General features: G+C 38.5%; 1 protein-coding gene across 1 annotated transcript in view; it reads right to left on the reverse strand.

Annotated features, from left to right (window-relative positions):
* rpa1 (replication protein A1) overlaps window positions 1-18,011 on the reverse strand; it is a 38,268-nt gene extending 20,257 nt beyond the window's left edge. The window contains exons 1-12 of the mRNA XM_067595053.1: window positions 17,818-18,011; window positions 17,388-17,435; window positions 16,816-16,894; window positions 16,059-16,167; window positions 15,646-15,734; window positions 15,401-15,475; window positions 14,071-14,185; window positions 12,529-12,631; window positions 12,331-12,399; window positions 11,820-12,012; window positions 8,942-9,078; window positions 6,945-7,093 (exon numbers count right to left, since the gene is read on the reverse strand). Coding sequence (XP_067451154.1) covers window positions 6,945-7,093; window positions 8,942-9,078; window positions 11,820-12,012; window positions 12,331-12,399; window positions 12,529-12,631; window positions 14,071-14,185; window positions 15,401-15,475; window positions 15,646-15,734; window positions 16,059-16,167; window positions 16,816-16,894; window positions 17,388-17,435; window positions 17,818-17,847 — 1,196 coding nt within the window. The 5' untranslated portion in view covers window positions 17,848-18,011. The remainder of the gene's footprint in view (window positions 1-6,944; window positions 7,094-8,941; window positions 9,079-11,819; window positions 12,013-12,330; window positions 12,400-12,528; window positions 12,632-14,070; window positions 14,186-15,400; window positions 15,476-15,645; window positions 15,735-16,058; window positions 16,168-16,815; window positions 16,895-17,387; window positions 17,436-17,817) is intronic.
* Window positions 18,012-18,479: the final 468 nt, after the last annotated feature.

The following is an 18,479-nucleotide window of genomic DNA, read 5'->3' on the forward strand; positions in this document are numbered from 1 at the left end:
TTGGCAGAATTACAGCAAGGTGTTTATTTATCCTCATAAAGAACAGACTACACAGGCTGTAATTGGAAAACCACCTGTATAAGACTGTCCCTATAGGAGTAACATTGTAGAATAAACGGTGCACGAGTACAGCAACATTTACATGACATTCCTACACCCTAGGACAGTTCTGTGTGCATCAGTAGACTCATCACTGTCACGATACAATGGAAACGGCTTACAGTGATCACGTCTATCCAGGTCAGAGTGATCACTATAAGAGGATGATTATTATAACCAGTTTTTTTTATTTCTTTATTTCTCATACAGATTACCATCTAACAGCTTTGTTATTTACTGAATTTTACTGATTGTTTCAAAATACAGTACAGCTGTTTACAAAAGCTCGTTGTTTCGCTGCTGCATCTCATCGGCTCGTTTTTGGCGGTTTGTCATAAGCTTCAAGGAGACTTACATTTTTCATTGAGAGAAAATGACTTTCTTTTCCAGTCATGATTTCAATGTGCACGCAGCACCAGCCTCAGGGAACCAGCCAGTAGCAGACGGGTTACCGTGAGGCAATAATGGTGCCGCAGCTGCTAAGTAAATATCATGTGTGTATCATGGGAGTAAAGAGAAAAAATAAATAAATTATTACCGTAATTAAATTTTTTTTCCCTCCATATGTTGTCATGTGTGAAAAGACCAAAAATGAACACTGTAAGCGGACTACTTGATGACTATAAGCAAATTATTTAAACAGCATTTGCATTGGAATGATTCTGCTTTTTGATCCATATAAACGGTTGATCACTGTAACCGTGATCACTACAGGCAGAATTTTGATGAGTTTGTCCTATAAAGAGCTCCACCGAGTTAGACATGAGAAAAAGAGGATTGTTGAAGTTGTTGATTCACTACATTACTTTTTTCAGTAAAAGGGGATTTAAAATTGTACATTTAAGGCAAACTAGGGGAGCACTGTTGCCTCACAGCAAGAAGGTTCTGGGTTTGAACCCACTGGCCGGCTGGGGCCCTTCTGTGTGGAGTATGCATGTTCTCCCTGTGCCTGTGTGGGTTCTCTCCGGGTACTCTGGCTTCCTCCCACAGACCAAAATTATGCAGGTTAGGTTAACTGGTGACTCTAAATTGCCTGTAGGTGTGAATGTGACTGAATAGTTGTCTGTCTCTATATTCTATGTTAGCCCTGTGATTGACAGGTGACCTGTCCAGGATGTACCCCGCCCCTCGCCCACTGTTAGCTGAGATTGGCTCCAGCTCCCCCCCCGACTCTCTCGAGGATAATCAGTATAGAAAATGTACAGATGGAATAAAGGCAAATTTTCAACTCCCTTGTCAATTTGATTTGTTTTGAATAAATGTGATCACACCAGAATAAGGCTGCAGCTAACAATTATATTCATTATCTTCCAATTATTTTGAAATTAATTGTTCTATAATTTAGTCTATAAAATGTCAGATGTCAAATCCTAAAGCCTAAGGTGGTGTCTTCAAATTGCTTGTTTTGTAGGGCTGTGGCTCATTATTATGTCTCTCATTTAATCAATAAGTTATTTTCACTACAAAATAACGAAAAATGTTCAGTGTCCTCAGAACTCAAGGTGACGTCTTCAAAAGGTCTTCTTTTGTCTGACAAACAGTCTGAAACCCAAAGGTATTCAGTTTACAATGATATAAAAAAAAAACAACTGAGAAATAACAGCAAATCCTCACATTGGTAAAGCTGAAGCAAGCTTCACCAATGTGAGGGTTCATTTTCTGTCAATCAACTCATTGATTAATCGATTATTTGTTTCAGCTTCAGATGATACAGACAAAAATAGTAATTCCTTACAACATTTTTTTTCAATCAATTGACTAAATTATTTCAGCTTAATTAGTATAAATAAAGAAAATGATATCCAACAAGGTATTAATGGCTCTTTTTTTCCCTTATATTTTTGTACTGACTGAGTGGCCTTCTGAAAGTTATTTAACCTAATATGCTGCTGGCATTAACGTATTTTTATTCTATCTGTTTAAATAAAAACATAGATTCAATTGTTAATTTTTCAGTTGCGACATTGTGCACGATCAGTTCACACATAGCGAAATATACTCTGTATAGCTAATGATAGCTCTGTGTGCCACTGAGCAGATCCTGTGAGGCAGCAGGGTGTCGAGTGCTTTGGCTGAAGGGCACTTTGACAGTGGTGGCTGAAAGGAGGCCAACAGTCACCTATTATTCACCAAAGGATGAATTCCTCCCCTCCTTACACAGACACCTCTGTTAACAAATTTGGTTTCAAGCTAGTTACTAATTCAATTCAGTTAATAACTCAGCTAGTAATGATTCCACATCTTTTTTTTTTTTTTTTTTTTTCAATCATTACAGCACAGTGAAACATTTGAGTAGAATAATAAGGCATACTTTTCACTAGGCTACTGTGTTCAAGCTTGTTTGCTTCTGGGCTGTCATAATTACTGCATCCAGTGGAAATACTGGAGTCATGATAAGACAGACGGAGGGAATGTCTGCTTGGACTTGTGTGACTAAATGAGTCTGTGGTGAATGTCTGAGTTTGACGGCATCAAGACGTGAAAAGAAACATGACAAAATGCAGCTAACAGAAAAGTGACTGCCCTGCCTGATAGAATGGGAGAAGGCAACGTGACCATCTCTAAATGTGCTGTTGCCACCTAATGGACAACTGGATCTGTACAGTTAGGTGGAGGAAAGTCAAATGTTGAAGTCTGGTTTTTTTTGTTTTTTTTTTTACATTAATAATTTTCACAAAAAAAAGAGAACATACTGTGGATTTAACATCAATTTGAAAATCTATGTAAAGTAACCTCACAAAGACAGTGAGAGCATACTGCACATGCACCATAACAATGCACCAAGACCCCAGATTAACCTAAGATCCAGATAATTAGTGCATCGCGCAGCGTTCTTATTTGAGGAAATTAAAGCCATTTTCATCGCTGCAACATTAATTAGTGTGACATGTTGTAAAGGATACAACTCAGCTTTCCATATAAGCACACGGGAAAGTGCTGAGCGGCACCACTAATACTCTACATGAGTTTGAATCAACAGCCCACTAAGGATAGATAATGCATTTAAGGAAGTCCCATAGATCTGTGCCTGAACACAATCAAATTAAGACACCTTCGCATGATTAAAACAATGGTTCAGAAGCCTTGGCTGTGTAGTAAAGGCATACCTTTGTTCAGCTGGAAGAGAAAAAGGTTGGGGTTCTTCTGAGCAAGAATCAAAAATAATCATGAAAAGATTAATTCAGAGTTTAATTGATTTGCTTCCTTGTTCTGTTTTCTACCGTCCTGAGACCTGCCCTTGAAATTAAGGACATCCCGTTGTCCCGGGAACAATAAAAATAGCACTTGGGACATAAAGATACGGTGTCTAGGACAATTCTGGGACAGCAGAGATACTTATCATTACAAAAATGTCACAGCAAACTTCCAAATAGACATTATTTGGATAAACTGGCCACATACTGGGAATATAAATGGTTAATTTCTCACCTGAAAAAACTTGATTAACTGACATATTAAACAGTCCTACAGCAAATGTAAATGACTGCTATCTCTTTCAATCATTCATGGTCAGTCACTCATGTAGGTGTATTGTTTCGATGTGTGCCCAGGAACCTGTACAGCCAAACATATGACTCAACTCCCACCCCACAAAACATCTGTGTAACATGTATGTTAACATCATAAGATGTAGAAATGTAATGTTACTCATAAATGCTGCATGTGTATATGTTTGCATTCGTAGTAACCTTTTGAAACTTAAGCAAAGTTATGTTTCGTTGCATCTTTGTGTTATTTTTAGCTTGGAGAAGGTGCATCCATCAAGCTAGCAGCACTAGACCTGAGGGCAGCCGAGTCTGTATTTTCCCAACATGTTGCACCCTTAGTAAGAGGAGTGAGGTTATATAATATTTGGCTCTGTGTATAAATGGTCACAAAAATTGAGCACTGTAAAAATGTTAATATGCAGTGTTATTAAAAGGTTGCTTTGTCATAATATCTGTGCTAGAAAAGTTGCATGTGCTGATTGAGAGGCCCCATATTGGTCATTTTCAATACATGTGGTCTCTTACATATCATCTAATGTGCGATGGAAAGTGTCTAAATAATAACTGCACTGTTAAAATTCATGTAATTGTGTACAACCTATTGTACTTGTGTTAAGAAAAGATTTAATGAGCAGCAATTTAGAATGAAAAAAAAAAAAAAAGAACTTCAATTGGGGACAATGGTTGTTAAGTCTGTGATGGTTGAAAGTAGAATTCGGGGCAGCTGCGGGACACTGAGGGAAAAAAGTTAACTTCGAGCCCTGCCTGAGACCGAGGCTTATCATCATCATCATCATCATCATCATCATCATCATCATCATCATCATCATCATCACAACAAAACACGAATTATGTATTCAACAGCTAGCAGTCTTAGTTCTCATCACTAGATATCATCTCTGTGATGCAGTCTTAAAATATAGACGCATAACTAAGTCGGCTACTCTCTCCGTCCTTCTCACAGCATGGTGATGGCTGCTACAGCTCTCGGCCATGCTGCATAACAATGTCGTCTTCGCTGTGGTTCTCACTTGGGTTGACTTGGATAGTAAGTAATGAGTCAGGTCTGGCTTCCTTCCATCTGTGACTTTTAAACTGTTCATTAGTGAATGCCTGCGAACCTGCAGGAACCCATTGTCCAAGGAGACCTGCATGGGCCAACCCCTCTTCTGCAGTGGATAAACCAATACAAGGATTTAAGCATCATTATCTCTGGTTGTCCAAGTGAGAAGTGACTGGAGAAAGTGGGGCACAACCTTCTGTCATTAAATAGAAGAGAGCACAGGAAGTGTAAAAAGCCAATGCTACAGAGATGTGGAAACATGATTCAGGACTTAAATGGTGTTCAGGTAAAAGAAAGCAGAAGACCCAGGAGTGGTCGGGATAATAAAGCACTTTCTATCACTATGCAAATATAAAATAATCCCATTACAAAACAAACTTAACGGCGGTTCACAGTAGCTGACATTCTTAGCGGTGAAATAAATTAAAATATTCAGAGAGAAGCTAGGGGCATGTGCTTAAACTATCTTCAAGAAATAACCATGAGCCAAGACAAGACATCTGATTAAAGAGGCACTTTTGAGTATAATTTGTGATTTGCCTCTTTCTCACCTGCAAAGTAGAGTCACATTTCACTGCGCTGATTATGCAGATAAGGTCTTCTGATCAAGTATAAATACTCTCAGCCACATTTGTCAAGGCAGAATAAGAAACTGAACTGGGCTTGTCACAAAATAAATTCGAGCGGCTTACTGTCTTTCACTTTATTTTACTGTGCAGAACAGGCGCTGGTATTGGGCGGTAAATAAATGAAACCCTGGATGGAATCGATTGGATCTGCACTCACAAATACAGACATTTGCCTTCATGTCAGAGAGGAGGGGCAGACCAGGGCTGTTTAAGTAGGATCTATAAAAGAGGACAGATCAATCAGTATGTCTCAGTGTGGAGTGAGGTTAACTATCAGCCAGCTGCCGCCCCCCCCCCCCCCGCTCGGTCCATGTGAGCACTGCCTCATCTATCAATCATGTGCCAACAAGCACCACTTCATACAGACGTCTCACAATGTGTCCCGATAAGACTTGACATCACACTCACTGACCAGGTGATGTCTTTGTTTAAAGATGGATAACAAAAACAACTAAAAATGCATTTTATCAACACTTTTGGCAAAAAAGGAAAGCATATAGTTAGAGTTGTTACAATTAGTTGATGGACAGAAAAATAATCAACTGTTTTGATAATTGAATAATCTTAATTTTTAATGAAAAAATAGCTAAACTTGCTGGTTCAGGTTCTCAGTGTGAGGATTTGATGCTTTTCTTTGTCATACATGATAGTAGACTGAATATGTTCGGGTTGTGTGGACTGCTGGTCGGACAAAACGTGAAGATTTGAAGATGTCACCCATTATAAAAAAGGGGCATTTTTCACTACTTTGCAACATTTTATAGGCAAAATTATTAATTGAGAGAAGTTAGTTGCAGCCCTGCATACAGTGCATGCTTATTTCTGGTCATGATATACACCGGGGAGAAGCAATAATTTAGGAAGTGAAGAATCGAGGAATTGGCACATGAGCCTGAACAAAAGATGAAAGCTTGAGTTTTAAAATGATTCTCTATTCCTTTGCAAGAAATGCACCAAAGAATACAAAATCTTAAAGGAATAGAGTCACATTACTTGTGCTATCTTAAAACTAATTTGCATACATTGGGCTGTGCTACTTCTAATTTAAGTATAGTGAAATAAGCATGACTACGTGTACACAAATAACCACTGTGATTTGAAAGACAAAGATATCTTGGCTAATTTCCACATGATCCTATGTGTTAAAGTGAAAGCAAACATGAAAGAACATAATACACACACACTAACCAAACACACACACTTTACACACAAACAGAAAAGAAATGGTACAATCAACATAATCACAGAGAAATGAGTCTGGATTTCATTTCATCTGGAAAGGCGATTAGGGGAGTAAAAAACACATTTTCACAGATTAAGTATGATTTCCATTTATATGTAATGCTTCGCTGAAGCACCCCCCACACTGTAGCTAATGGGGGAAAGCTAATCTTGATAATGAGAATCAGAGCATGCACTATCCCAACTTGGGAAATGGAACCTCCCCATCTAAATCCTTCAGAGTTCTTCCATTTCAACAACAATACTTGCATGAGAAGTTAGCTTCCGGAGGGTGACGTATATAAGAAAAAAAAAGCCCTCTGGCATAAAATGTATAGCATGTTTCATACCTGCTGTAAAAGCACTTTGTCATGAGTATACAATTGCTGGGACATATAAGCAATTTTCTGCACTGCATTATCTATGAACCTCAGGCTCACTTACCAGCCTCTGAGCTTATATGCCTCAGGGATGTCTGGGTTGATCATCAGGGTGCTGCTGAAGGATGCAGAGAGGGACCGGCCTCCGAAGTCTGAGAGCTTCGCCGCCTTAATGGCTAGAATGGGCTGTCCAGAGCCGTCAAAATTTTCTGCCTACACAAAAGAAGAGATATAGACAAAGTTCAGACAATCACCGATTACTTTGTTAATTTATTGTCTGGATTGAATTTCTTCTGTCTTTTGGTTTATCAGGTTAGTCTCCTTAAAGTAACAAAACATATGAGGCTACAGCCTTTAGCTCGCTCCTCTGTGAGGCTGTATTTTAGCACAGCGATACCTTTGAGCTAAACACTAAAGTCAAAGGGTTAACGGGCTGATGTTTAGCAGGTGTTATGTTTAATATGTTGGTAATCTTAGTTTTGTGTGTTGGTAATGCTAACATTAGCAAGAAACTATTTAGCAAGACTAATTAGCAAGAAACACAAAGTACAGCTGATGCTGATCAGAATGTCATTTGTTGACCTCACGATGGCGCTGAATGAAAATTCAGTGGGTCACCAAAGTTATAACAATTTATTCTGAGGGATAGATGAATGTCTGGACCAAATTTCATGACTATCCATCCAAACCCCAAATGTCAACCTCATGGTGGTGCTTGAGGAAGTCAGCGAATTACAAAAGTCAGTGGTATTCATCGTCTGGGAACCATGAACATCTGTACAAACCCATATCCCATCTATCTAGATACTATCTCACTAGATATGGCATTTTTGACCTGCTGGTGGCACTAGAAGAGTCTGGGATAAACAAAGTCAATAGGATTGCTTCTAAGTTTTCCTCTTAATCCATCCAATAGCAGTCTGGACACAAAGTGGTATACCAATTGATTGTCTGAAAGGCAGACAGACATTTCCATCTCTACATCTTTTAAAAAACAAAACAAAACAAAAAAAAAAAAAACAGATGTCACACTTTTGTTTTACCAAAAGGCATCCGTTTTGATGCCTTTTATGCTCTATGTAAAGCACTTTGAATTGCCTTGTTGTTGAAATGTGCTATACAAATAAACTTGCCTTACCACAGACAAAACTGGTGTGTTTTCTTGTTAGTTCTGTTCCGAAACCATTGAACTGTTTTCAAAATATCATTTGTTTTCCATGAATTTCAACTGCTCAAATGTAGTATTCAGTGTTCTTTATTATAACAACCTGAGGACACCACCTGAAAAAAAACAAAACAAAACAAAAAAAACCAAAGGATTTAGAGAAGAGGGGGCAAGTAAAGCCTTTGGCGGTATGGGAAAATATCTCCAACACTTGCTGTTTGGCATTGCCATTGTTCTTCATAAACTATACATCTTGTGTGCCTCAGCAAGTCCCTGGAGAAAAGGGGTATCTGTCGAACAAACAAACAGGGAACACTGCGCTTCTTGTCAGGAGGAAAGAAATGTTGGCGAACTCAGCATAGTCCCTCTGAGCCACAGGTAAAAATCAACAGCAGGAGCACAGTTACTTCATCACCCCCTGACAGGATATTTAGTCAACCACGTTCAACCACATCTTACTCCACTGAACACTGCACACATTGTTAAAAAGGTCGCAAGTTCTCAAACTGCTCAACAGTGATCTCCAAATGTGCAGAACAATCTTTTTAATTAAACACCTTTCTGACATTCTCACGTAAACTGAACATTATACTCCTCACATACGTAGCCTTTATTGCAGGCTTTTTGTATTGTACAGGTGCTCGTGTCATCATGTTCACTAGCTTTAGTTCTGCTTCGATATGTTTAAAATTCTCTGTAATCAAAAACAGTTGTTCTCAGACGATGATTAACATTTGTGAAGACGTGTTCTGAGAAGAAAGCTCAAATGTTTTAGTAAGCATGTCCATGCATTATAAGGCTGGTATTGATTTTCACCACGCATTTAACAAGCTCCAGACAACACAACACCTCTTTCCCATTACACATTTTACTCTCCATTTAATGTCTATACTCACTTCCTCTCCCCACAGTGTGACAGACACCACCTTCCCAGACATGTCCATCAGACTGAGTGTCCTCTTGGAAACCTCACGGTTTGACTTGGTAGTGAGGCGGGTCACCTCGTCCACAGTCTTGCACACTCCAATCACATCTGTAAAAATCAATCAGTGTTGCACGTTAGCAGAAGCTGCTAGATCTATTTTTCTATCCCCACTTTGATTCAGTTTGAAGTTGAGGCATCTAGATAGTATCATATACTGTATGACATACTTTAGACCATGACCACGTATGGTTTAATTTTCCAGACAAACAGATTTACCCACATATACATATTATAAATATTGATTGTGGCATTTATAGACAAGGTCACTCTGGGTCCCATGGTTTTCCAGCACAAATTGGCTCTTGGGAAATAAGCGATTCACTCATTTCTAGTCAGGTATGAGGTCGCTGGCCTGTATAACAGGCACTTGCATCCATAATGTAAGGGAGAAGCTGCATAATAGTTAAAATAATTAACTGTTACTATAAATGCACTTCATCAAGTGTCATAAAGCACAACAGATGATGAGCTATCCCTTTCCAAAGTGCAAGAGCGGCATCACCAACATTATTGTTACTTCAACACCCTACTGAAGGTAAACGGAATTATTATATTTTAACCATGATGAACAAAACTTAACATTTGATGCCGACTGGTATGCGGGAGAGAATTTACTCAAACTCCGATACAAGCTGCAGTCTTCATTAAAGGAATTACAAGTGGGCTCCTTATTACTTCATTTTACCTGTGACAGCACGTTCTCATTTTCTCATCGGCTGTGCCATAGGGCCCAAAGTCAATCTGCACTACAGGCTATTACTGTCATCAGTATTATTAATACCACTTTTATCTCTCTGCTCGTATACTGTAATTACCTCAACCTCCCAGCATATCTGCCTCTACTTCCCGCTACATACTCTATCCTCTGCTTATGAAGGCTTATTATTGGGTGTTTGGGAACACCTCAGTAGGAGTTCGGCTTTGAGCGTTGGTTGGTTGGTTGGTTTCTTCTTTCTGTTAAGCAGAGTTTTTAAGGAGAATTATGATGCCTTTAAGCCTCACAAAGCCCAAGTCCTCCATGAGGAAAACAATGAACTTTATACACTGGGAAGAAGAGAAAACATAAATATAAGCCACCTGTAGTTTGGTGCACAGTACATTCATCGATTGGCTATGACGTTATCACTTTCCTTTGCACTGTGTTACACAACTCTGTTCTCTGTACATTTTTTAAGAGCACAGGATACAGAAGATAATTAAAACAAATCAGCAAATGGACTGGCAAATGTGGCCACCATTCAAACAGCTTATATTAGAAACATTGTCCTACTACACAGGGTTGCGGCACACTTTTAGAAATCAAATTTAATGCTTTTTAAGATCTTCTTAAGACCTTGACAGAGAAAATTTAATATCCTTTCCACAGCAAAACGAGCACAGCAGCACATTAGGGCTGAGCTTTATGTTTGAACTCAATTTGACTATATTCATAGGGATATTTTTGTATCTCCATATAATCCTATGTAAAATCACAAAAAGTGATCAAATTAATGGCATTAATTACAATTTGCTTGGAATTCTTAACAGAAAAAATAAATTTAATATAAAAAAATTGTGCAGAACAATTAGGCTGTTGTGGTCATTCTCACCCTCACAGAGCAGGTTAAGAAACACTCGCTCAGAAGCTCTGAACATACAGTATATCTACCTCTGATCCACTTCTACAGTCCATTAAATTTGTAAAAAACCGCTAAGCGGCCACCAAATGAAAAGTCTGCTCCTCTCCTTCATGTTGGCTGGTGTCGCTCTGCACTACAAACATTATTATCCAGATTATAGCAACTACCAGAAATAACAGAGGGCTTTGTGTCTCCTCTGAACCCCCCTGGCGAACTATCTTTAGCTGAGCATCATCTGTACTGCTTTGTGTACTTCTTTAATCCTGTTACCTTCATGAGAGCAGGTGGCCTGTGGAGAACCAATCGAAACATTACCAGAAAAGGAAAAGAAAGAGCTGGACTGAGTCATGACTGAAGACCAAACCATATTTAAATAAGTGAATCCTGTTGGTGGATATTTCTCATGCAACTAGGCACCACCTAAAATTTTAAGACCTACCATATTTAAAAATAAGACTTAAGACATTTTATGATCTTGAATTCTAAAAATCTTATTTAAGACTTTTTAAAAGATCCGCAGGAACCCTGCAATGAGACATAGGAACAAACTAAGCCTGAAGTTCTGCCATGAAAGTGTTCACATGGCCCGATTCTGAGTAATAGACATTAGACACTATGTAGTAGGACAAGTCTTTCTCAAACGGAAAAAGTCTAAATTAGACTCTCAGGTGATGTAAATTATGCTTACATGTCTATGAGGAAAAACAATGAATCACTATATTTTGCTTAGCATTGTACTTGGAGGGTTTAAAGTTAACAGTTTCAACTCATTTATTCCACCCACTGTTTAACCCTATAAATATCTACAGGTACTTGTAATATTTAACAACTATTTTGCTCTTAAAGCAGCCACAAACCTAGAGGTTTGCCAACCCAACAGAACTTAAACTGTCAGGAGATTCATTTTCCAATAAAGACATCAAGCTTGGGCTGGACTCAGTAGATTTTTTTGGCTGATCAAATAGATGAAATTTTCAGGCTTTATGGTTTATTTTTGACAACATTCGGTGTATATGTGTGTATATAGTTGGGGCTGCAGGCTCAGGTTCAGTATTTTTGGCTCAAAATACAGTCTGGGGAAGAAAACTGATAGATTACAGGTGTCTGGAAACTTGATGACATGGGTTGAGTTGAGAAATGTCTGTGCAGATCATAACTTGTGCTCCTTACCCACGATGGCATCCTTGTCTCTGTTCTCCAGTTCGCTGATGGAGACAAAGTCACACTGCACCATGGGAACATCGCAGCTGTCTTCACAGGGGATGACAGTGGACTCTCCGTTGAGTGTCATCTCATAGTCATTCTTCACTGATGTGTACTGCTTGTTGGCAATCTTTAGGGAGCCCTTAGACACATAGTAGACCTGGCCAATACAGATAGATGAACCACGTGTTAATCAGAGATCTAGGGAGCATTTCACCTAACTGAATGGTGCAAACAAGATACGACTTCAGACAGTCAGGGGGATCAACAAAGGCTGGCAGATGATCATAAGCCGCTTATTGTATGGGTACAGTGCAGCCAGATGACTCATTCATAGTCTCTGTGGTTTCAACTCAGAAAGTACTGGCAGCTGTTGTTAGAACAGTCCGCAGCCAAATCTGTCTTAAACAGCACAGTGAAAGACAGTTTTGGCAGATAATTAGGGCATACTGATTCATTATCTGGAGGAAGGTCTCACCTTGCCAACTTCAATAAGGCTGAAGAACTTGTCCACCTCTTGGTTGAAACCAGTCACTCTTATTTCTCCCTATAACAAAATGCAAAATGTGGTTTCCATTAAAAGCAGGTCAAGTACAGTGCAGGATTTCCAACATAAATACACAAAAATATTTTATACTGTAATTTCTTTACATGAAAATAAAAAACAAACACTCACACTCTCATCCACAATCTCCATTGAGAAAAGTTTTCCATCACCGCGAGAGTTGCTCCATGTACGGATACTGCTCTTGTTGGTTACACGAGCACGAATTGTCCACCTACCAGACGAAGACAGATTTGAAGTTATTCCTTTCAGTGTTGTCAGTTTTTAGAGCACCTCATGTACCCAGAGTGTATCTCACTCAGATATACATTTATTCATTAATTAATTAACTTACTCACCCCTTTGCCAATCTGCCCCCTAGTGCCCATTGGGAATAGCAACATCGTAAGACAAAACTGAACCTGCATCATTCACTTCCTCCTCTCCTCAATAGGCTTTTCAGGGACATTTTGACTACTCATAGCAGAAAACACACAGGTGTGTCTAATGACATGAACGATGGCTGCATGATATTTAGGTATGCCAGCCCTGTACTGGCATTGCTCAACTGTCCATAGTCATTAGTAATGTTATCAATAACATCTGTGTTCAGTTAATTAACATGTCCTCTGTGAGAAAGCCAAAACTGTTGAACTAGGTTATCTTATATCTTACAGAGTATCCACAACAATGTTACTATCATTGTAGATACTCCATTTTCAGGCTGAATCTCGCCTTCCAAAAACTCCTCCAGTTATACACAATAGCTGCAATCTATTTGTCAATATAGTCCAACTTATACTGAATTTTTGAGACTGATACCAATACTGTCCTCAAAATTATTTATCTATTTTTTGTTGTTTTTCTTAATAAATTTTGACTGTACTGTGCAGCACATTTTGCAGTTGAAAATAAAACCTGTCAGTGCTCTCTGGTGGGCAAACCATTTAAACCATTTTTTTCTAAATGGCATCAAACACAACTTTGCACTTTTGTTCTGCAAATTACTTGTTCATGTCTTGTTACATCAGCCTGGTCAATTTATTGGTCCAACTCTAATATACAGCAAGCTCGAAAGGCTATCCCCAGGCTTAACTATTGATATTTACATTGGGCCATATTCTGAGAGTGTATCACAATTTTGATTAAGCCGTTCGATAGGCTCTTATCACCACTTGAATTACTGCAGAAAGATTCTGCTTTCTAGCAGTCTGTATGACAGCACAGAGTGACAATGATAAGTTCCCTTCTTCTATAAACTAGATAATATCATCCCCCTGATGTCTCAAGCTCTATACAGGGCTGGCACAAAATATTTATACCTTACAATACAATAGAAAGCAGTACAACAAAGTGAAGCTTTCAAATGGCAAGAATTGATTCAGAAGCTCTCTGACAGTCTCGACAGGACATTAAAAGCTTCACATAGGTTGTACCTGTAGCAGGGATATTTTATAGATCTTAATTTATATAGATGTTCATGATTTTGTGCTTACCACCTGTTGTCTTCAACATCTAGCTTTAACACGCAACATTTGCTGGTGCTTGCATTTTTTGTTTTGATTTTTTTTAAATTATAAATGTCTGCTGTGATGTGTTGTTACTGTCCCAAACAGAGCAAATGTATGACCTTTTGGGAACCTTACCCATCTCTTCTGACTAGACAGTACTCACTTGGACTGGTAGGGGTTGAGGCTGGCAATGGGCACAACTTTGGAGCCACCCCCTGGAGTACTGGGCATAGCTGACGGGGCCTTCTTCCCAAAATCTCTATTGAATCCTCTGTTCCCTATTGGAGGAATGAAGAGAGAAATAAATGATCCATGAAGAGCAGTGATGGAGAGGAGTCAAGAGAGAGGCATATACATTATTCATCAGAGACAAATTACAAAAATCCAATTTCTTTGGATTGCAACTGCTTGATCACTGTAATTATATCACTTCATGAGGCAAGTTTCAAAGAAAAACCTAATGATTTAAAGTAAATTTACCACCGTAGACTCACAAGTCTAGCAAAAGCAACGACTCGAACAGGAAACAAGAATATTGTCGAACCAAGTTGTTGGAGATGAGTGATCCAGCATTTGTGAGAAGGATGATTCACATTTCACAGAATCAGGGCAGAGTGTGAAATGCTATAACAAACTGGAGCTGCTCTTCCCCCCGAAGAGCGCTGCTGCCTGACTTTGAGATTTTCCGTTTGAACAAGCGCTGCACATTTGATTTGTGTGCGTCTCACGCGGAGGATTAGAGTTCAAAGTGTCCACTTAAGTCCTCCCACTTTGCCAACCACTGCACTTCTGGTAATTAAGCCCCCAGATCAAGCAGCACACACAGAGAAATGAACAATGACTGTGCTGATGAGGAGGGTGCTTGCCACAACCTCAATTCCCACACGGCAGATTAGAGGGATGAATACCTGCTACGACACACACAAGACGACAGCAAAACCCTTCTGACAGCCGGATTGCAGATCTCTCCTGGTCCAAGTTATGTGCTATGCTGTGATCCAGTGCTTATCTTTGACATGAACATGTTTGTTTATGGGGTTAACATTTACTCCCCTGGTAGTCTGCGTTGCTACGCATTTGTTCTTTTATGGTTTCTACCATTAAAACAAAGAAAGACAATGACTGACATGTGCAGGCAGAGACTGCTACCCTTAAACACAGTCATAGTTTTTAAACTTTAGATACCAAGCATTCATATGAAAAAGGGGGAGCTCTGGAGAATTCTGAGTGTCAATAACATTGAACAAAACTCTTGAGAAAGGGCTGAGAAAGCTAAAAATGAAAATGTTTCTCAACGGGGCTGTAAAAATTACATGTGTCCTGCAAATCTGTGGGTCACCTAAATGGTGAAGGCAGTAGAGAAATGCTGCCATCTGGTGGTTATTATGAACGACATGTATGCAGTGTTTTTCCACAGAACCTGATTTCTAAAAAAAAACCCCACCTATTTTTATGAACGTTCACAGAGTTAAAATAAAAAAACTTGCATTCACCTTCATTTCCATTTTGTTGCTGCAGCGGAGGGCGGTTTACAGGGTTTGGGGCCGCCTTCGGGGCTTTGCTCTGACCTGCAAGAAAGGTTTGACATACAACTGTGTCACTATAATCACATGAGTGACCTAAATTTCAATCTCACATCATAAACACTCACTGTGTGTACTGCTTTAAATGAAAGATTAATGAAATTATTCAGCATGTGGGAAATATTATTAATATGAAATGTGTTTTGAAGTCTTACCTTCAGTGTAAGGTGTGGGGTCTCCGATTCTCCCAGCAACATCTTCGGCAGGTTTGATTACATCAATTTCCAAAATGATTACCACGCGTCTGCAATAAGAGATCGTTTGTCACTTAAAATCTCTTCCAGTTCAAGAAATTAGAAAGAACCCTTCATTTTGTCATCATCAGGACTCAGTTTAACCACAGAGGAGGATTTTTTCATGCAGTAGACATATTTTATGGGGGGCGCTACAATGTGGAAAACAACTGATATATTTGAAAAGAAGAAATAAGTTTGTTGTCAAGTTTTGGAAGAGAGTTGATTAACATGTTTACAGTTATGCAGTTTGTTGGAAAAAACTTTTCTTGTCTTTATTATGACCAACTTGTGTGCGCCTATAAAAATAAAAAATGTACAGAAAAACCACGTACCGTCCGTCTTTCAGTATATTGGTCACATGTCTCTTGAGAATGCAGATGCAGTTGGGGGCCAGTTTGTTCTCCTCCGCCATGAAGTTCAGCTGGGTGGAGAGCATGAAGGCTGCAAAGATGTAGAGAGGTGAGACAAGAGTTCTCAATCATGCAGAGGAAGCTCATGTTTATGTAGAATCAGTAACATCATTTATCTCTCTTTTGTTTTATTTTAAATTATTCTGTTGTCTACAAACAGTCTTCAACCTAACACCCAATCCTACATTCACTCTCTAATAAAGACAATTGACCCAATAAGCTTCTATAAAAGCCAATGAAAAGCTTATGTATTATATAACACTATCACACCTCCTTGTATTTACTAGTCCTGAACAGCCTTTAATTATGGTTTACCTACTCAATGTTGGCAATCAAAGTAATATTAGATCATAAACCGTTATAAAATCTAAATAAGTCACAAAAGATTTATAGTCTTGACTGCAGTTTCTCTCACTGTTGTCATGCCAAAACTATGTTTCACATATCACATTGTCTGTTATGGATCCAAATCTGCTTTTCTTCATGTATATGATAGTTGTGTTAAGAGAAATAACGTTTGCAAGTGTCAAGCCTATGATTAAAGATGTTTTAAATATTTAGAGAGGATTGGATAATTTGGTCAGGTAACATAGGAGGCACTCCAACAACTCATGAGTTTGTAAAAATAAAAAAATAAAAACAAAAAAGTATCATAATCAGAGCGACAAACAAAACTTACAGGACAGACTGTGCCGTCCATCACTCATCATCACCCGAAAGCGAGCTGGACCATTTCCTCCATCGATCTTGCGAATGTTCTGAAAGATGATACAAAAGCAACCGTTCAATATATTCAAGGAACAAGGTTTACCAAATATTGTGTTTGATTGATTATGTGATTCAGCTTCATATGACAGCATTAAGTTTTTGTTTTGGTGCATGTCTCCAAAAAAAACACAAAAACAAAACAAGTATACAAAAAGTATATTTTGCAAATAAACATCTATATCTGTGTCATCCAGCCTTAAACAACTACTAATTCAGTATTTCTTATTATGAGTCATGATCTGAAATGTGAGTTCAGAGCCTTTTCCATCCAGAAAAGCAGAGTCCATCTTTAGTTTGCTGGATGCCTCCTGAATCTGATCAAAACAGCTGTGACTGTTCAGCAAATTTAAGAGGAGACAAACAATAAAAAGTTTTCTAAATGTGGTGTTAGTTTTTGTAGACACACTTGCCAATCCTGATCAATACTACATTGACATTAATGTGGCAGCAAATTGTAAAAGATTGTGGGATCATGTTACTCACCACCAACTGAAGCACTGCGTCGTTTCCACCGTTGCCATTTGACAGAGCCTGTAAACACAAATCTTAACGTTGTAATTGTTTGGTCATCTGTAGTTAAGTTCATATTTGTAAAAATCTTTTTTTCCAACACCCATCGTTACATTTTGACCGACGCTGACGACAAAAAGAAACCGTTTTTTTAGGTAACAAACGTTTTCTAATGTTACATTTAGGCAGTTAAGTTAAACAAGCGTTAACGTTCGTGGTTTGTTTTTTTTTTTGTCTCTAAATTACAGAAAGTGGTAATGCAATCAAATGACTGCTAGTTTACCCAGCTGAACAAAGACTGTACTAGAAACTGAAACACCAAACCATCTTTAACTTCGTCTGTTTTTAGTGATGAAAATCATGTTTTCGCTAATTAAATAACACTGTAAAGATTAAACCTTACCTCTATCGCACCTTCTGACAGTTTCGTCATGACTGTTGAGCGGTTATTTAGCTATAAAAAGAGAAAAAATACTGATATTGCTGCACAGCCAAACTCTTTACTCCTACCACTGACAGTACACAGTGAATTGTCCCGCTGGCGCCAACTGCTTGGACAAACCCGCCAAACTATGTATGTACTGCTCTAGTTTCCGTTTCCTTTCACTGATCTGACGTCAGTTTGTTGTCTGTGCAGCACGCTGATCTTCAGCCCCGGTAATCATTGCAAAACTGACCTGAGACCAGCTGCATGAAAGACAGCGCCAAACATAGGATGACGTCACGCGCGTACTATGATGCATTCAGGATACATAGAAAAATTGGAGATTTCACACACCGCCGTAAAAAAAATAATTTTTTGAAAGCATGAAAACAAAACTTTGGGTGAAAATATTTTTGAGATTGTTGAGGCGTACTTTCAAAACTTTGGTGTAGTGGAGTTCTTTTTCTCAGTTAATGAATCATCTTTGACAAAGTTAGTAAATTATTTTACCTCAAAGAAAACTATTTTGCTGTGGAAATAAGGACATACTAGAAATTGTGAACACTAAGTTTATCATAGTTAGTAATAAAAAGAATAATAGTCAATAAAAACAAACCATATTTACAGAAAGAAATGAAGTG

This window comes from Thunnus thynnus, chromosome 7 (genome assembly GCF_963924715.1).
Source record: "Thunnus thynnus chromosome 7, fThuThy2.1, whole genome shotgun sequence".
NCBI lineage: Eukaryota > Metazoa > Chordata > Actinopteri > Scombriformes > Scombridae > Thunnus > Thunnus thynnus.